Source organism: Thunnus albacares, chromosome 18 (assembly GCF_914725855.1).
Source record: "Thunnus albacares chromosome 18, fThuAlb1.1, whole genome shotgun sequence".
NCBI classification, from domain to species: domain Eukaryota; kingdom Metazoa; phylum Chordata; class Actinopteri; order Scombriformes; family Scombridae; genus Thunnus; species Thunnus albacares.
In genome coordinates this window covers 5,072,319-5,090,042 of record NC_058123.1, presented here as the reverse complement: position 1 = coordinate 5,090,042, position 17,724 = coordinate 5,072,319, and the positions used below count along the sequence as shown (strand labels likewise).

The 17,724-nt window shown below is 39.6% G+C and overlaps 1 protein-coding gene across 1 annotated transcript in view; it reads left to right on the top strand.

Annotated features, from left to right (window-relative positions):
- Positions 1-2,374: 2,374 nt before the first annotated feature.
- ttc28 (tetratricopeptide repeat domain 28) overlaps positions 2,375-17,724 on the top strand; it is a 163,298-nt gene continuing 147,948 nt past the window's right edge. The window contains exons 1-2 of the mRNA XM_044333458.1: positions 2,375-2,825; positions 10,589-10,948. Of these exons, the coding sequence (XP_044189393.1) occupies positions 2,751-2,825; positions 10,589-10,948 (435 nt within the window). The 5' untranslated portion in view covers positions 2,375-2,750. The remainder of the gene's footprint in view (positions 2,826-10,588; positions 10,949-17,724) is intronic.

The window sequence follows — 17,724 nt, the reverse complement described above, 5'->3', positions numbered from 1 at the left end:
TCATTAGGAAACAGTTTACTGAGGTAATAAATCAAGTGAGAAGTAGAGTCATATTCTCATAGACTTCAATATAATCGGATTTCTTTTCAGAGCCAGTAGAGTCGCCCCCTGCTGGCCATTAGAGAGAATTCAGGTTTAAAGCACTTCTGCATTGGCTTCACTTTTCAGACCCAGAACTACCCGCTTGTCACAATGATGTAAGTACCCGCACTGCCATGCTTGTAGTTCTTTTGTAGTTTTGTAGTTCTTTCTGTGCACACAACAAAAATATTGTTTAACTTTGTTAAAATAACAAAGGTTTAAATTTCTGATAGCAGCTGCTGTAGTGGAGCTGCTTAATGTTTTTCAGAAAGACCCATAAAGTGAGAGATTGCATTGAGTTGCAGAAGCTAGCGGAGGCTAACCGGATGCTTTCTATATCTCGTTTGTCAAATTCAAACAAAAAACTGAAATGTGAAAACGGTTTTCGGGGGGATTTAAGTCTATTTCTGGGCCGGGGGCAGTGACTTGCTGTAGTTAGTTCTGTCCTCACCAGACTCACATTTAACCCCTCATAAATCCAGATATTATCGCATTTTCACTTTGGTTTTTGTACAGATTAAACATATTGTTTATTTTCAGGGGGAGAGCTTCATATTTATCGAACAGAAATGGTATCAATCTTCTAACTTAAGTGAATATTTAAAATGTCGAACTACATTCCTTTAAAATGAGTTTTTTTGCTTCCTTCCATTAAAGCTTGTGCAAATACATATGTTTAATTATTTATTGTTTTGTTGTTTTGCTAACCTAATAAAAGTTTCAAATCATGATAAATCTGTGACACTTTATTTATTCCACAACACACATGCATTTATTCTATTTATTGTTTTATTAACAGCTTTATTGAAGTATACAGCACGTTTGCAGCACTTTATGTATATATCTGCTGTCTGCAAACACAGGGGGACTAAAGGTTGTAATAAAGAAGAAATAGTTAAATTAATATCTTGTAAAGATTATAGTGGTTATATGTTTTAACAGCTTTCTGTTTGTACATTCAGATATTATAGAAATGTATTGTTTGATATGGACAGTCAGCTCTGAAAATGTAGGGGTTTTTTTGCATAAGATTTCTGATTTATGAATATAAATTTTGGTCACAATAGCAGGTAAATAAATTAAATAGAACCGCAAGCAGAGATTTCTTTCATATTCATTGAATCCAAACAATATATTTTTCCAAAGTCATAAAAAGCGATGATGTATTCAGCAATAAATCGTGACAATTTACTCCACAGTTGTTGTGTATGTTGGCCACAAAAGACTAAAAATAAATGTAGCAGCATTTCTCGAAACTCCCCACAAAAGGTTCAACTTACATCAACGTCTTTCTTGAGTTTCTGTAAATGATGATTGATTGGATAAAACCTGCGAAGCATTTTAAAAGACATCTCTTTCTTAGTAAAAAAAAAACAAAAAACTGTCTCTGTAAATATCTCTAACAGATGTGGACCAATATGACAAAACAGAGGGTGTCCTTATGGAAGTCATCCTCTCCTCCGTCCCATGAGGCTTCCATCAGAGATGTTCTTAATTTTAGTAAATTAGAAAAGATTACATGTGTGGTTGTGGGTTTACAATTAAATTCTTCCAAATATGGCAGCCCGTCTTTGACCTTATAGAGACACAGCAGCTCCAGAGTGAATCTGGCTGTTGGTTGTTTTTAATTTACTATTTTTAATCTAATAACTAAATGTGATTATGAAGACTGAAGAAGACTGTGTCTTTGGGGGGTGGGGGTGGGGGTGTTATTATAGTACTTTTTAAAAATATGTATACTTCTCTTTGTAACTACCATTTTTTTGCCATACATATAAAGTTTATACGCCATTATTATTATTATCATTATTATTTTTTGTATGTATGTTTAAAAAACATGTGGGAACAATCTGTGAAACTACTGTTTACAATGTGGAAAAACAATAAAAAAGAGTTTTTTGGGGGGGAAAAAAGAGAAAATGTTGAAGGATTGCCTTATTTTTTATTATTCTCAGTCTGCCATGAAAAACGAGTTTTCCCGACAGCTGTTTCAGTTGCATCCAACAGAATAAGACCAGAAGTTCTCAAACTTTTTCTCACCAAGGACCCCTAAACTCACCCAAATTAGACCCCCATCTGATAAGATTTTAGCTTTTAGATGTTTTATTACAGAAAGTGTATGAAACCCATGAGAAAAACAGTCACACAAGCTGTCACTGTTACTTACAGATGGAATTATAGTGAAAATAGTTATTCCTCTTTTTTTCTGGGGACCCCTAGAACCCCTTCAATGACCCCTGAGTGTCCCCGCACCCCACTTTGAGAACCTCTGGTATAGGGCTGATTGCCATTTCCTTTGAACAGCATCTCTATGATTGCGTACAGAAGCCTGCTGTAATGAATATCTGTCAGGTAACTCAACTCCTCTCTGATGTCATGAGGAGTAATTGAAACCTCGCTGAAGGCTGCAGCCGTGGAGCCGACCGGATCCCCGCCTCTCACCGGACAGAAAGTCCGCTATGGGGAGAGGATCGGCTCTGGGAACATGGCGCACTTACCCGGGATTAACTTTCCCCTGGAAAAACTTTGGAGGATCGCTACATAGCACATAAATCCTCCACAGCTTCAGTTTTATCGATCAGTATCGATCAGCGGACAGCTTTCAGCGGTGCTCGTATTGCGGTGGATGTGGTGAGTGTTTTCCTGTCCTGCCTCTCTGTCGCTGTGGGATGAAAGTTTTGGAGCTGCAGTCGCCGGATTTAGCAGAGAGCAGGATGGAAAAGCAAAGAACGAGGAAAGAAAAGGTAAGGCCAATGGAAACAGGGGCGAAATGTTTCATTTAGAGGCTCCAGAGTCGCTGTTTTTTCAGTAGAAGTGTCGGTGTGTAAACCGCAAGAGGCTGAGAAAAGAAAAAAGAAGAAGAAGAAGAAAAAAAAAAGTAAAGGTCGTTTGCACTTTATTACAGACTGTGTGACAGCTTACAGACATAACAGGCTGCTCACATCCTGAAGCATTTCTTTACTGACTTCTCACACACACACACAGCTCCATCTGATTTCTGCATTACAACTTTTCCACTTTACACCGTTAAAAGTTTATTAACCCTTTACGTAAACCAGTGGATGTCAGCTGGTTAGGGCTCAGAGGAGAGGGTTTTGACTGTGAATTACAGGAAAACACAATTAAAAAGAGAGAGAAACTTCATGTAGGTGCCATTTTATAGTTTCTTTACGCTTTTCAGCTTTTCATAAGAGCCTCAATGATCCAATAAATCCAAACACCATCATCGTTAAATAAGAGTTAGTCTTGAAAAAAGGAAAGGTTGATCTACTTGTATAACAACTAGGCAAGTCTAAGTGCTTTACATAAGACATAAAAAGGCATTAAGATACAAAAAAGACACACAAGGTGATAAAATTACACATGAAAATATAATAAAAATGTGAAATAAGACAGACAATGCATTTAATTTAAAGGTGCAATATGTAAGATTCAGACATTCCTTCTTATTAATGACACTGGTGGCTGCTGCTCGCACTCGTGCGCGTGCTCGTCATGACTGTATATAAATATATAAATATATAAAAGTGAAGCTGAAATATCTCGTTCGTTGGCTGCAGTATAGGTCATAAGTCCCGCCCCCTCCATGTTAGCGGAGTACACGTCAAATACATTTTTCCCAAAGATGCTTTCTGTCATTTTAAGTCGTTCTTATCATGTTGATGTTTGTCCAAGTGCTCATTTTTCTGATAAGTTTGTTTTTAATTAGTTATTTGACAATATATAAAAAAGGGGGCGTGACGTAGCGATTGACAGCTGTGACTCTACTGCGCAGACTCTGTCTCCAAATGATGTCATAGAAGCAAGATGGCCGCTCCCGAAATGGAGATATTTCGGCTTTACTTTTGCACAGCGGCAGGAAGTGGAGACGCGTCGTCCATATTTATATAAAGTCAATGGTTGCACCTTGTTGGCGCTGTAGGTGGACGGGAGAGAGGCGAGACAGTCTGGGGCGCACGTTAACGTCACATCCTTTGGATTTTGGAGTCGTTTACATAGAAATCGTTCTACAGGCAACCGAAAAAGTCGGGGAAGGTCTCATTTTATTAGTTCATTTTTGAATGTTTTAAACTAAAATTCTGACATAATTCTTACATATTGCACCTTTAAATTTAAAACGTTATAGCCTCAATTTAATAGGAATGTGAGTAAGACCATACGAGAGAGAAGTGTGTAGCAGGAGGTGCAAAATAAAAACACAGATAAACATAAAAACATAAAACATACAACAACATAGAGACATAAAATCATACTTCATACTTCGTCCAAGCAGATCTCAAGTTTTCGTCGATCACAATCTGCAAGAATTAATGCGAGATACCAAAAAATCAACACTACAATAAAAAAATGCAAAAAACAAACAAAAAGAATACAACTAGCTACAACAGTGAGGCGATTAATTGCAATTATTTTGATCATAGATTAATCAAATAAGACATTTTTAAAGAAAAAATTGACAAACATTTGACAATTGGAAGCTTTTCCTCATGTGACATTATAGTAAATGAAATATTTTTGGGTTTTATAGAGTTGCTGAGAAGAAACAAGACGTTTCAAGAAACAAGAAAATGATTGATAGATTAATCGATAATGAAAATGAACGTGAGTTGCAGCCTCAGTCTATATAAAGTAGGTCTAATACAGAAATTATGACAATACATTACGTGCACATTCATGAAACCTATTGTGGTCGCCGCTTCCTCAAGCAGCAGTAAATCAAAGTTTACTCGGCGAGCTGGAATCTCCAGACAGTACGTGAGCTTTATATGAATGAATCCGGGTATAAAAGAGTTTATGTGTAGTTTAAAACATTTAAACTCATGTATTTTTAAATATATAACATGGCTCACAGACAGTCGAGCTATCAGTTGAGATAAGCTTTTTTAAAGTTGTAGAAGGGTTCAGTGTAAAGACCATCTTACTTTAATCTGACGCCCTTTAGGGCTGCAACTAACGATTCATTATTTTCTCAATGAATCGATTAATCGTTTGGTCTATAAAACGTCAGAAAATGATGAAAAATGTTTCCCAAAGATGAAGATGACGTCCTCAAATGTCTTGTTTTGTCCACAACCCCAAAGATATTCAGTTCACTGTCATAGAAAGATAAAGAAACCAGAAAATATTCACATTCGAGAAGCTGGAACCAGAGAATTTGGGCTCAAAATGAGTAATTGACTAACTGATTAATTGCAGTTCTACTTTAAACAGATGTTTATGAGTTTAATATTCTCTTCAGCTAACATCTTTGTTTTTATGTAGTAAACACAACAGGGGAATGACAGACAGACAGACAGACAGACAGACATTCTGCACATACATTCGTAGCTACAGTGGCCCTGAGAGAAAACACATGCAAATGAAGAAAACATCCACCACCAATTTGAGAAACACATACACAGCATTCAGGAAAGCAAAACACAGCTTACATTGTGAGCCCATTTTCCAACACCACAGACAGATTGTCCTCAGTAAATACTTCAGTAACGTGAGACCATGAGATGCACTAAAGCAGCATTCAGGCCGCGTTCAAGTGTCCCCCGGAAACTTTAGTTAACCTATTTTGTAAATTATTTCTGTTGTGTGTGTGTGTGTGTGTGTGTGTGTGTTTGCTTGTGTTTTCTGTATTTGCAGCACTTTTTCTGCTTTTGCATGTGTTGTCAAGCTGGTGACGAAGATGTTTTCTTCATGTGCTTGTGTTTTGTCTGTTTGCGTGTGTTTTCTGAAGCCGCAATGTGTCGAGCTCTCAGGGGCCACCATACATAACAGCTCCTTAGTCATAATATAAGTCAGGCACAGTATAATAAAAATAGATCACACGACTAAAGATTTAAAAAAAAAAGAGTTGACAAAACATCAAACTCACGAAGAGACACTTTTGATCTAGAGGAGTATCAGTGCTTTCGATTACAGAGATTGTTAACGGATGCGTACGAGTTGATTTATGAAAGTAGTGTTTCTAACATCAGGTGTCATTGCTTTATACGTATGATTGCAGCTTTTGCCTGGATGCCTCACCTACAATATGACTTTTATTAAAAGATCAAAGGGCCACATTCAGGGACACAATTTCCTCTCCTCCACGTTATTCAGGCCCCCAGTTTCTCCTCGTATGTCTGTGTTGTTCTCCAGGAATGTAGTCCCTTTGACCTGAGCTGAAACGAGGAGGGCTAGGAGTAGTAAGACAGGAGACAGGGGAAGTGTGTGTGTGTGTGTGAGAGTGTAACAGTGTGTGTGTGTGTGTGTGTGTTTGTGTGTAGGAGTAGGACAGGATATACATGTTGTGTTCCTGTCTTTTTTTATCCTTCTTGCATGTGTTTGTGTCAGAGAGAACAGTGTTGTTCCTTCCAATACAAACTTTTTTCCTGAACAAACACCCTAACACTATTTCTATAATTTTGTATGTGTATTTGTGTTTTCTGTGTGAGTGTGTGTGTGTGTGTGTGTGTGTGTGTGTGTGTGTGTGTGTGTGTGTGTTAGTGGCAGCACCATTAATAAGCTGTTACAGGATCAAACAATACAAACAACAAATCACATCCTGGTGAAGCAGATTCTGTTTGAGTGAAAAAGGTCACGCTTAGTTCAAGATGCCTTATATGGTCCTCATCGCAAATCATATTCGCTCGTTTTAAAGAGTGAAATTGGTCATTTGCAGTTGTTTTAATGTGATTTTTAATGTTTTAGTTCCTTTTAGAGAGAGATTAAAGTATTTGAATAGAGCTAATCGATTAGTTGTTTGGTCTATAAAATGTCTTCTTGTCCCGATCAACAGCCCATAACCTAAATGTATCAATGAGGACTAAAGAAACCAGAAAATATTCACATTTAAGAGGGAAAATCATTCAAAAATGATGAATCGATTATCAGCTTAGCAGGTAATTTAGCCAGGACTCTCCCCAAAAAAGAGACTGATTTCAAGAAACTATCCTGAATAAATTAAATAAATGACCAAAAAACGTCTGTGTATGGGTGAATACATGTGGAAAAAGCTTTCTGGTGAGTTTTTGAGGCTGTTGAGGAGACAGAAAAAGGTTCTTGTTTCTTTCAGGTGAACTAAAAAAACACCCTCTTCTTTTCCTTTAGAGATTAATGTCTTAATTCCATACACATGATATGAGGCCTTTCTTTGTTTATTTCAGCAAACACCACCCTGGTAACACGTTAAACAAGCTCTGCGTTATATCACATTTGTCATATTTGAGCAAGTGTTCCATAACAACATGGCACATTCATGAATAATGATGGCATACTGGAGGGAACAGCTGAAAAACGGGCATCGTCGGAGGACTGTGAGGTGTGGAAATGTGCTCAGCGAGTTGACACGCAGCATTAGTGTGTCATAGTACTCCTCCGGGCTGCAGCTAGCACCGAGGACACTGAGGTCATGTCCTAATTTTTTTTTTTACCGTGAATTTGGGGTTTTTAGAAACCTTGGGGGGAGAGTTTGCATCCTGCAGTTAGAAACTTGTGCATGAGGGATATTTTTTAGGCTGATTCTAGTATTTTTTGACTCACTTTAAAGTTGACTACTCTATATGCCAAGCGCTCAAAATTTCTCCACCATGGAGATGTAGAGAAGGCTTTGAAGCTTTATTTAGACCTTCATGGTCATAATTTCCTAATCATTCTCCAGGAGATTATGTAATTTGGTAGTATATATGTCATTTAAAGGATAAGGTTTCTTCTTAGTGTCAACAAATCTCATATGCAGAGCTAAACCGACAATGAAATGTTCTCACAAGTATTTTGTGTGTATCCAAAGCCTGATAAATCTTATTCCTCTGTGCTAAACTATTAAAAACACATCAATGAGGTGATGTTCCTTCATTACAAAGCACCTGGTTACTTTAGTTTGTTTAGAAACGGCTCCAAAAACTAATAACAGCGATCATGTTTTCAGTCTCCAGAGAGTAGTTCTGTGTAAGGCGGACACCACTGAGCATGTGCGGGGAACGCTTCGTTAGCTTGTTGTGCTTGACCTTGACTTTTTACTACACTGTAAATTTAGCACATTTTATGAAAGCTCTGTTAACAGAACCACATTCCTACACATGCTCAGCGGCGTCTGCCTTACACAGAACTACTCTAACGTGACCAAACTCTTCACGATGAAGAGACGTGTCATCCAGTGCAGCGGTGTGACTCACTGATGTGTTTTTAATAGTTTTTGGACAACAACGGAGGTCTATGACACAGAGGAATAACACTCTGGATACACACACAATTCTTGTAAGTACATTTCATTGTTGGTTTGGCTCTCTGCACATGAGATTTGTTGACAATAAGAAAAATATAGAAAATGGCCAGACGACTATAAAAAGTCAGTAAATAGTGAAAAACGCCCATCACTGTTCCCTAAAGCCCAAGATGACGTCTACAAATTGCTTTGTTTTGTCAGACAAACAGTCCAAAAACACAAAGATAAATCCGTTTTCTACCAGATAAGACGAAGAAAAGCAGCAAATATCCACATGTGATAAACAAAACACAATGATTATGAACATACAGTAGTTGCCATTTAAATAAAACTTGCAGAGAATATAACTGAGCAGCTGATTGCTTAAAATCAGTTTCAATGGACGTGTAGGTCTGTGACTTGAATGTAACATTAATACATGAGGGGCACAGAGGGGCACTAGGCTAAAGTTAGCATCTCCGTTCTGCTCTGTATTGGATTTGGGAAAAGTTTACCCGAAATGACTTCGCCTAAACTTGCAAGTTTTAAAGAATCTCTCCAGTCTGCATATTTTGAGTGTGTAACCGAGTGTGTGTGAGAGAGAGAGAGAGAGAGAGAGAGAGAGAGAGAGAGAGAGAAGGGGGAATAGAGAGAGAGAGATAATGAAGGCCTTGGTGTAAGCTCTGGTGAAAGGACAAATTTGGAAACACCAGATCAGTGAGGGATGTTAAAGATGCCGAGAACTAACCTCAGTGTGCACATTTTACACAAAGTTAAACGAATGAGAAGAACAGAACCCTCATCTGACTGTCTGAGCCTCTGTCTGACTTTCCTCTTTTATGTCTCCGTCTCTCAGAGGAATTCTAGCCGTTACCGCTGAGCAGAAGAGAAAAGTGCACGCAGCAGTTTAGTGTCCCATTTACCGGCAACTACAGTATCATATCATGCAAATGAGGCTGCTGCAGTTTCGATAGAATTCTGCTTGCAATAAGTTGTTTTTTTTTTTTTATGACTTACGTAACAGCGGCCAAAAGCACATTTCCTTTCTGTCCTCCTAAACTTTACTTTTATTTCTCAAAGAATTTCTCCGACACTACGGCCAACAAAGCCTTTTGTCATTTGACCGTTATTGGGACACAGCTGAAAATGTGGAATAATTAAAGTAAAAACAGGTTTGTGCTCCACTTTCATTGAATGCAGTAGATCTTTCCAGAGCCCCAACAAACGATTATCTTTATTATCGATCAATCTGCCCGTTATTTTCACAGTTTCAGTTTCACGATTCATCATGTGGTCAATAAAACTTCAGAAAAATGCTGAAAAACGCCCATCACAACATCCTGGAGTCCAAGGTGACATCCTGAAATGTCTCATTTTGTCCAACCAACACTCCAAAACCACCAAATATTAGATTTACGATAACGCAAGACCAAGAAAAGCAACAAATTCTCATATTTGAGAGTTTTGAACCAGCAAATGTTTGATATTTTTGGCATTTTTTACTTGAAAAATCACTTAAATGATCCTTGTTGTATCAGCTCTGACGTACGTCGCTTTGGAAAAAAGTGTCTGCTAAATGAAACTGTAAATTGTAAATGAATAATCAGTTATTAAAAGAAGGTCAACAAGCCACCATCACTGCAGTAGCACCTCCATAAACCTGCATATAATACAATAATGTATGTTTTAGCCAAGAAAACTGTCCAGTGGATCCTGTAGAACCAGTGAATGTTTAATGATGAAACTATAAATGCATTAAAATAAACATAAAGCATGATGATAATAATCACTTATCTTCAACAACACCCTGTTGCTGCCAAAGACTTTCCATTTTTCAGCCATTTATTGTGTTTAAATGACCAAACACCACTTAAATCACAAGCTGCACCTTTCAATTATTTTCATCATCAATTAAACTGAATTGATTAATGGTTGTAAGACTACTCTACTGATTCAGCATCAGACTCCCAACATTCAAACTGATGCAGCACAAGATTATTGTCTTTTTTTTTTACACATTCCTCTGTCTTCTCAAAAATCTGGTGCTCACATTACCCACAATGCATCTCAACCGCCAACAAGTGACATCACTTTAGGCAATTTATCAGATTTCACACAGTTCCCTCTGGAAACACAAAAGGCAAAACACAGAGATTCGGTTTACAAGTTCAATATGATACGATAATGAAACCAAAGAGTGAAAAGCAGCAGAAGCTGGAACCAGAAATAGTTTTGGAGTTGTTTCTGATTAATTTCAAATGGTTTCAGCTTTCATTACACGGCTTTTAACTGATATTTTGCCTTTTCTCTCTTTCCCCTTCTGCTCCCCAGTTCTCTCTATTTGGTTCTCGCTCCACCAGCAGGACCACCAACCCTCCCTCTTCATCCTCCTCCTCCCCCTCTCCCGTGATCCCTTCTGCTCCGACATTAAAGAGGCCGGATCATCCCTGCTCCTCCGGTCCCGGCCTGAGCAAAGCGGAGTTCCTGGAGCGCGTGCGTCGCAGTAACCAGGCCTGCCAGCAGGGGGAGTACGCCCTGGCTGTACGTCTCTACAGCGACGCCCTGAGCGCCGACCCCCAAAACTGCATCCTGTACAGTAACCGCTCCGCAGCCTACCTCAGGCTGGGCCAGTACAGCACCGCCTTGGACGACGCAATCAAAGCACGTCTCATCAACCCCAAATGGCCCAAGGTAAGAGGTTTGACCCTCTCCGCTCAATCACACACTCCAAATGAGACTGCAGCCGAGAGCCGGGGAATGGGTTTTATGTACTCTAGCAGAAGAGTGGATGTATCCATTAAGTGGATGGTTAGATGGATGTTTGATGGATGTGCTCTTCGCCTCTCAAAATCATCTCAGTAATGGTATATTTATGTATATATGAAGCAGTGGAAATACAACTAATTATAAACCCTTGTAATCAATATTTTACCCTCTCTGGAAGCTCAGCCTCTTGTTGTAGGAGTTCATCTATGGGTCAACATTTTAAAATACCTGTTGCTGGATATAATCTTTGCTATTTCCCTATGTTACTGCTGACTTTAAAGGGGGCACATCATGCACATTTCCAGGTCTGTATTTTTTATTCTAGGGCTCTATTGGAATATATTTGCATGATTTACATTTAAAAAAAACTCCTTATTTATCTTCTACTGGTCCTTTATGCAGCCCCTCAGTTCAGCCTCTGTCTGAAACAGCTTCCTGTCTCTTTAAGGCTACAGACATGCAACAAACTATAGTAGGATTTCACTTTTTCTTTTTCTTTACTTAAAATGTCAACTTCTCAAATCCATCTGTTCATGTTCAAGCCGAAGTCCCATCCGAAATATCAAAGTGGGAACAATACATGGAAAAACCTTAGCAACAACCTTAGCAACCAAGGCTACGGATGCCGTTTATGGGCAAGTGAGACGAGTCGACGTTAGCTCGTCTGCAAGGTAGAAAAAAAACGTTGCAAACAAAGAGTTCAGAGCAGGTTGAAGCCCTGTTTTGGTTTTGCAGGGAGCATTTCTACATACGTTCACTTAAAGTTTTTGACCATGTATAACATCTGACATCATAACACAACATAAATAACAACAAAAAAAACATAACATGTCCCCTTCAATTGGCTTTTGTGCTTCTCAGAAAGAAGCAAGTTCTCCTCTTTCCTTCCCAGATCCTGTCAGTCGGCCTGTTCTGCTGGAGTTTTGATTGTGACCGGTGTTTGGCAGCCGAACACAAAACCTGCTATTTAGATGCCGCAGTCCACATGTTGAGCTTTTATAAGCTCCTGCTGTATCGTCTTTCCTTGTTTGACAAGTGTATTTGCAAAGGGACAGCGCACACATATAACTCAGCATCACCAGATACGCCTGGTGGTAGGAGATACAGTGATGACAGCGATGATGATGATGGACAAAGATGTGACATTACTTTCTCTAATGATACACATCAGGAGGAAAAAAAAGGAAAATAATAACGTTCAGGTGTAGAATTGAACAATATGAAGATATATAATGTAAGAAAATATAGAACGTTCTCCAATTCAAATTATGTACAATCCTGAGAGGATAATGTCAGGGTGGAGTAAACATCCCAGCACAATGAAAGCGAAAAACAAACTTGAAGAGATGTGTTGTTGACTAGCGCTCACATGCTACTTTGCTAAGACATGCGGATGCAATTTGCTGACCGTCGGCCTTTTACAGCCGGTAATTTGATCTATAACAGGTTTCTCAGTTGAATTCCTTAACTATAATACATATCGATGTCTCGGTGTGAAACTTAATACACTGTGATATCTTTTTATCCGTATCGATCACCCCTGAACGTTGTGATATTACATGAGCTTTAATGTCCGGCGGTACGAGTCCAGCAGGACCGGTGATGCGTGAGAGCGAATGAGTGTTATTAAAAAATATGCACATTTCCAGCACATTTAACCAGAAGAGAGAGAGAAACGACGAGTGGCTGGAAACTGCATCAAGTATTTCTTTACACTTGAAGTGACTCTTTACAGTTTAGCGACGGCGTGAGGACGATGGCGAGTCTTTCAAAAGCCGTTCAGAGAGGGAAGCGGGCAGGCGGGCGGGCAGGCAGGCAGGAGACAGGGTTTTGCCAGGGCTACCTCTCTGTCTGGACAGCTGGGGCCGGGCCAGTTCGACTCCACTTCCTTTCTCTGTGAGAGAGAATGGACGGAAGTGGTGTTTGGGTGTGTATATGCGAGTGTGTGTGTGTGTGTGTGTGTGTGTGTGTGTGTAAGCGAGAGAGAGCTTTGCACGGCTGTTATTTTGTTTTTGAAACCCTGGCTAGGCCTTGGCCTGAGTTTGGCACTTAAAGACAATAACAGAAGCAGCATTCCTTTGTGAGTGTGTGTGTGTGTGTGTGTGTGTGTGTTTTAGTGTGTATGGTTTTGTATAGTGGCGGTGTCATAGCATTAGGCTTGCTGCAGCATTCGCCGTGGGTCAAAGGCAAGGTCAAGACTAATGAACTACCAATAAGAGCGAGTCTCTTCTGAGAGGGACGTTTACTTCTGCTTGATTTCTCTCTTTCTGCTCATCGTCTCTCTCTCTCTCTCTCTCTCTCTCTCTCTCTTCTTTCTCTTCGTCTTTTCTTCTTTTCTTTCTGTCTCCCACAGTTTGTCCCATTGCCCCCCCCTCGACTTTTTTTCTGTTGGTGCAACAGGCTCACATTCACTGTATCGCACACAAAATAAAGGCGAGTCGGTCATGGGAACAGAGGGGTGTAACTGGTCAGAAGTCGCATATGTTTGTGTGCTTATCTGGATAACAACACGGTACAGAATAACTAAACTTCTTTGCGTGTTTTTCTTTTTTTGTTGTTGTTTTGTGCGGTTTTATCTCATTGTCGGTGCATTCAGAGCGAAGCTTTGAGAAAGTCTTTGTGATTCAAATGAAGTCAAATCACATCACACAAGTAAAACTGCTGTAGGAGCGAAAGCCTTTCTTTTGACTCCTTTGGGTGTTTTTTTTTTGTTTTTTTTTTCTCCCGCAGACTCGACTGTTTTGTGTATGAATGTTTCGCTGTCATCCTCACACTCGCTCTGTGTGTTTTTGTAAAAAAGTTGTTGGGAACTTTCTAAGAGGCTTTTTTTTTTCCTCCCTCCCTCCCTCCCCACACAGGTGCATTTATGCAGATCCTTTAAGCTCGTAGCAGCGGGTCTGGGAAACTTTTTCTTCACCACATAGACCGCTATACTTTTAGTTCCCACAAATAAAGACGTCTGTTTGGCCCAGAAAAGAGGAAGGAGGGCGAGCTGCGGCGGTAGGATGGGATCTGTAGGATAACACTTAGACGAGGAAGCTGGTGGTGAACTGTTTTTGGATGATTCGCCCTCAGTTGGATAAATAAAAAAAGTAACAAAAATGACAAAACAATCTCACCACATCTTTTCCCCCTTTTTTTTGTAGCTGTTCTGCAGCTTTTCCACGGTATCGCACAATCTTCCTCACCAGATGGAGCTGCAGATGTTCAAAGTTTTTCTGAGCACTTAAAAACCTGCATTAACCACTTGATTTCAGCAGAAAACAAGTGGTAGACATATCAGCAGCTTTTTAAGTTGATGTGTCAAAGTTGTTAGCAAACAGCTGTTTATTTCCACATCCAGCAGTTATGGAGCAACATTATCATTCGTTTGCAGTTTCTGTCCATCTTTTAGCTCTGTTTTTACCAACTCCTGAGGGAAACATCTGGCTCTTTAGCTGCTAAATGCTCCACTATGTAATGAAGTCAAGAAACTGCATTAACACCATTTCAGTCAGTGGAGAATGTACTTTATAATCCAGTTTATTTTTCTCTGTTTTCCCTTATTTCCTATCCAGCGTCTAAGGATAGAGGATGCCATTGCTTTACAGATTGTAGAGCCCCTCTGAGGCAAATGTGATTTGTGATATTGGGCTGTACAAATAAATTGACCTGACTAAATGTAGTAAATTTAGTCAGTATGCAAGCCTCTCTGCTCTGAAGTGGAAGCCAACCAGATGGCAGCCAGCTACGCCTGTTTACGCAGAAGGCCGTGGAGGCTGGCCCCGCACCGCTCAGGCTTCCCCTGTCATTAAGAAACTACTCTCCAACCACATGCTGCAAAAAATATTACCAACATACGTGCAGAGAGAGAGAGAGAGAGAGAGAGCATAGAGTCCCGTCGCTTAAAGTAGGACTCAGGATCTAAAACGGCCTGTTTAGGAAGCTTCCCCACATGACATGAGTTTAGTCGTATAGTTTAATGTGATATAAGCAAAGTGTCTTGGTGCCTCACTGGTCGGACTGTGTTCCTGTGTGATGATAATGTCCTCGACTGAGTATCGTGCTGTGTCTCAAAATTGTGTCATGGAGAAGTGAGTCTGGGTCAGTAGGTAATCCAGGACTTACTGTAGACCATGTGAGGAGAGTGAACGAGGAACAGGGAGATATTTCACTCTCTGTGTGTGTGCTCCACTTACGTGACTTTCTGCACACAAAACAACACAGCCTCTCTCTGTCTATACTGCTCTCACCTTTGTCACACTTTAACACAAAAATATGCACACACAAGTACATACTGGATATTAAAAGATCTCCTTCAAATGTGTTTTCAGTCCACAGTGTGTCCACACAGTCATGTAAAAGTTGTTGTGAAGCTTATATGAGGCTTCAGCAGTCTGAGTTAGTCATATGAAATGGATATCTGACACATTTACAGTCTTTATAGCATCAAATTCCCTCTTTGTGTTTCCCTGTTGAGCTGCGGTGGAAGTATAGTAACAAAAAGAGGAACTTTGGCTCTAAAAAGACTGTAACGTTGAAAGTTATCTACTTGATTTGACTCATTTGGACGCTGAAGCTTCATATTAGCTTCAGATAAACTTTTAAATACATTTTTGCACAGACTGTGGATTTTGTCCCCCATCACTTAGATTGTAAGGTCATCATGAAGGGATCTTCTAATGGTCAGTATGAACAGGAAAAATGATCACAGAAAGAAAAACATGTTTCAGTGTTCATTTAGACTACTGACAGATTTTCAGATTATTTACATTATGGATTAATCTGATTGTTTTGGTGTTTTAGAATCAGAAAATCGTGACAAATGTCCATCACAAAGTGGCTTTGAGTGCCTTTTAAAAATGCTGTATAAATAAAAAGTATTAAAATTTCAAGGTAATGCAATCAAATGGCTCATTTTATCCACCCAGTCATCTAAAACCCAAAGTTAACTCTCATGTAAGACAAAGAAAAACAGCAAATCCTCACAATGGAGATGCTAATGTTTGTTTTTTTTGCTTGAAAAATTACTTTAAAACAATTAATCAAATTCGCAAATTGCTGTTAATGAATTTTCTGTCAATCATCTAATTATTCCACCTCTGAATTAATGTGTTTGAGCTCCTGCATAGCAAACAAAGTAATAAATATGTGAAGAATCCCCTCTATCTACTTACCAAAGGATGCTTCATGTTTCTAAGATAGAAAGCAGGGCTCATATTTACCTTGCAGACTGTTTCTATACAAATAATCTACTATATTGTGTTATTAAGACAGTAAAAAGGATGTAATGAAACATTAATTTTAAATGCAGCCACTAGAGAGCAGCACTGACGCTTGGTCACAACCTCAGAGAGCCCCAAACACAACTTTTCCTTTGTTACAGCGGCTCTCTCATGATCCACATCACATGAGGCTTTGCAGCACAGTCGCTCACAAACATGCACAGTCCCTGTAATAATCCAACTCAGCGTGGCTTAAAGATCAGACACAAGATGCACATAGCTGCTGTAAATGGACCCCCTATGCTTCTTTAAGTGGCTACATTTTCATAATCAAGCTTGCTTTTCCTCCCTGTTTCTTCTTCTCATCCTTTTTCTCACACCTTATCACTCCCATTAGCAGCAGCGGCGGCAGCAGGCCAGATGAAGCTACTTTGCAGTTTCCCATATGTGATAACATGTTTGGAGGAAAAAAAAAAAAAAAAGTGCACGTCAGCAGCAAATAAACCTGCTGCTCACTCCGTCTCACACATGCAGAGTTACACATCCTCTCGCTCGCGGATTGTAATGAGTTTTGATTTCGCTTACAAGTGGAATGGGCCTAATTGTCTGGTATTAATTGGGAGATGTGCTTCTGTTTCTCTGCTTGCAGTGTCGCTTCATATAAGACATCTGCACACACAGACAGCCAGACTCTGCTGTCTCAGCAACAGTCCAGAGCTGCTGGAGTCTCTTTTTACCCGCTCTTTATCCTCCCTCTGCGTACGTCGTCTCTCTTGCACACAGTCGGGAGCCTCGGCTGTCTGTGCAAAGAGAATTGCAGAGGAAGGAGAAAGATAACAGCAGTGGGGAGATAATGAAAGGCTGAGAGTGAGTGACTCGGTTGGACTCGAACACGGCGCGGTGTGACTGCTATCAGAGTGAGAATGAATGTCACAGGATAAGGATTTACGTCTCAGTTCTTTATTTCTGATTAAAAACTCAGGGTAAGTACAAAGTGACCATAAGCAGCTCACACACTGAGAGCTTTTAAGGATTATTTCGGTTTTTGACAACCTGGGTCTTATTTTTTTGCCCTCGTTTTTTATCGCTTATGATAACATTGTACTCACAAAGCTAATTGTTGAGATCTGGGGAGGCGATGATATCTTTAAAATAAGGTCTGAAAGGGGTGCGTGGCAATCACATGAACAAACAAACAAACAAACAAACAAAAAACTATTTGGAAGGGGAAACCAAGGCGATGGGTAAAACTGTCAAGTTTTCGACTTCTTGGTTCAACTTGGCCTGACGTGTAGTTACTGTAGTTGTAGTTGCCGTAGTTACACATAGTTTTCCTGTACAGTGAATGATTATTACCAATATTTCTGGTGAACTCTCTTCAGTTTCACCTTGATAATTTTCTTCCAAAGCAGATCAAAAATAGAAAAAGAAATCTCATCTATGTTAGACTCACAGGTCAGCCTCTAAGGACTGAGGACAATCTCCCAGCTATCTTTG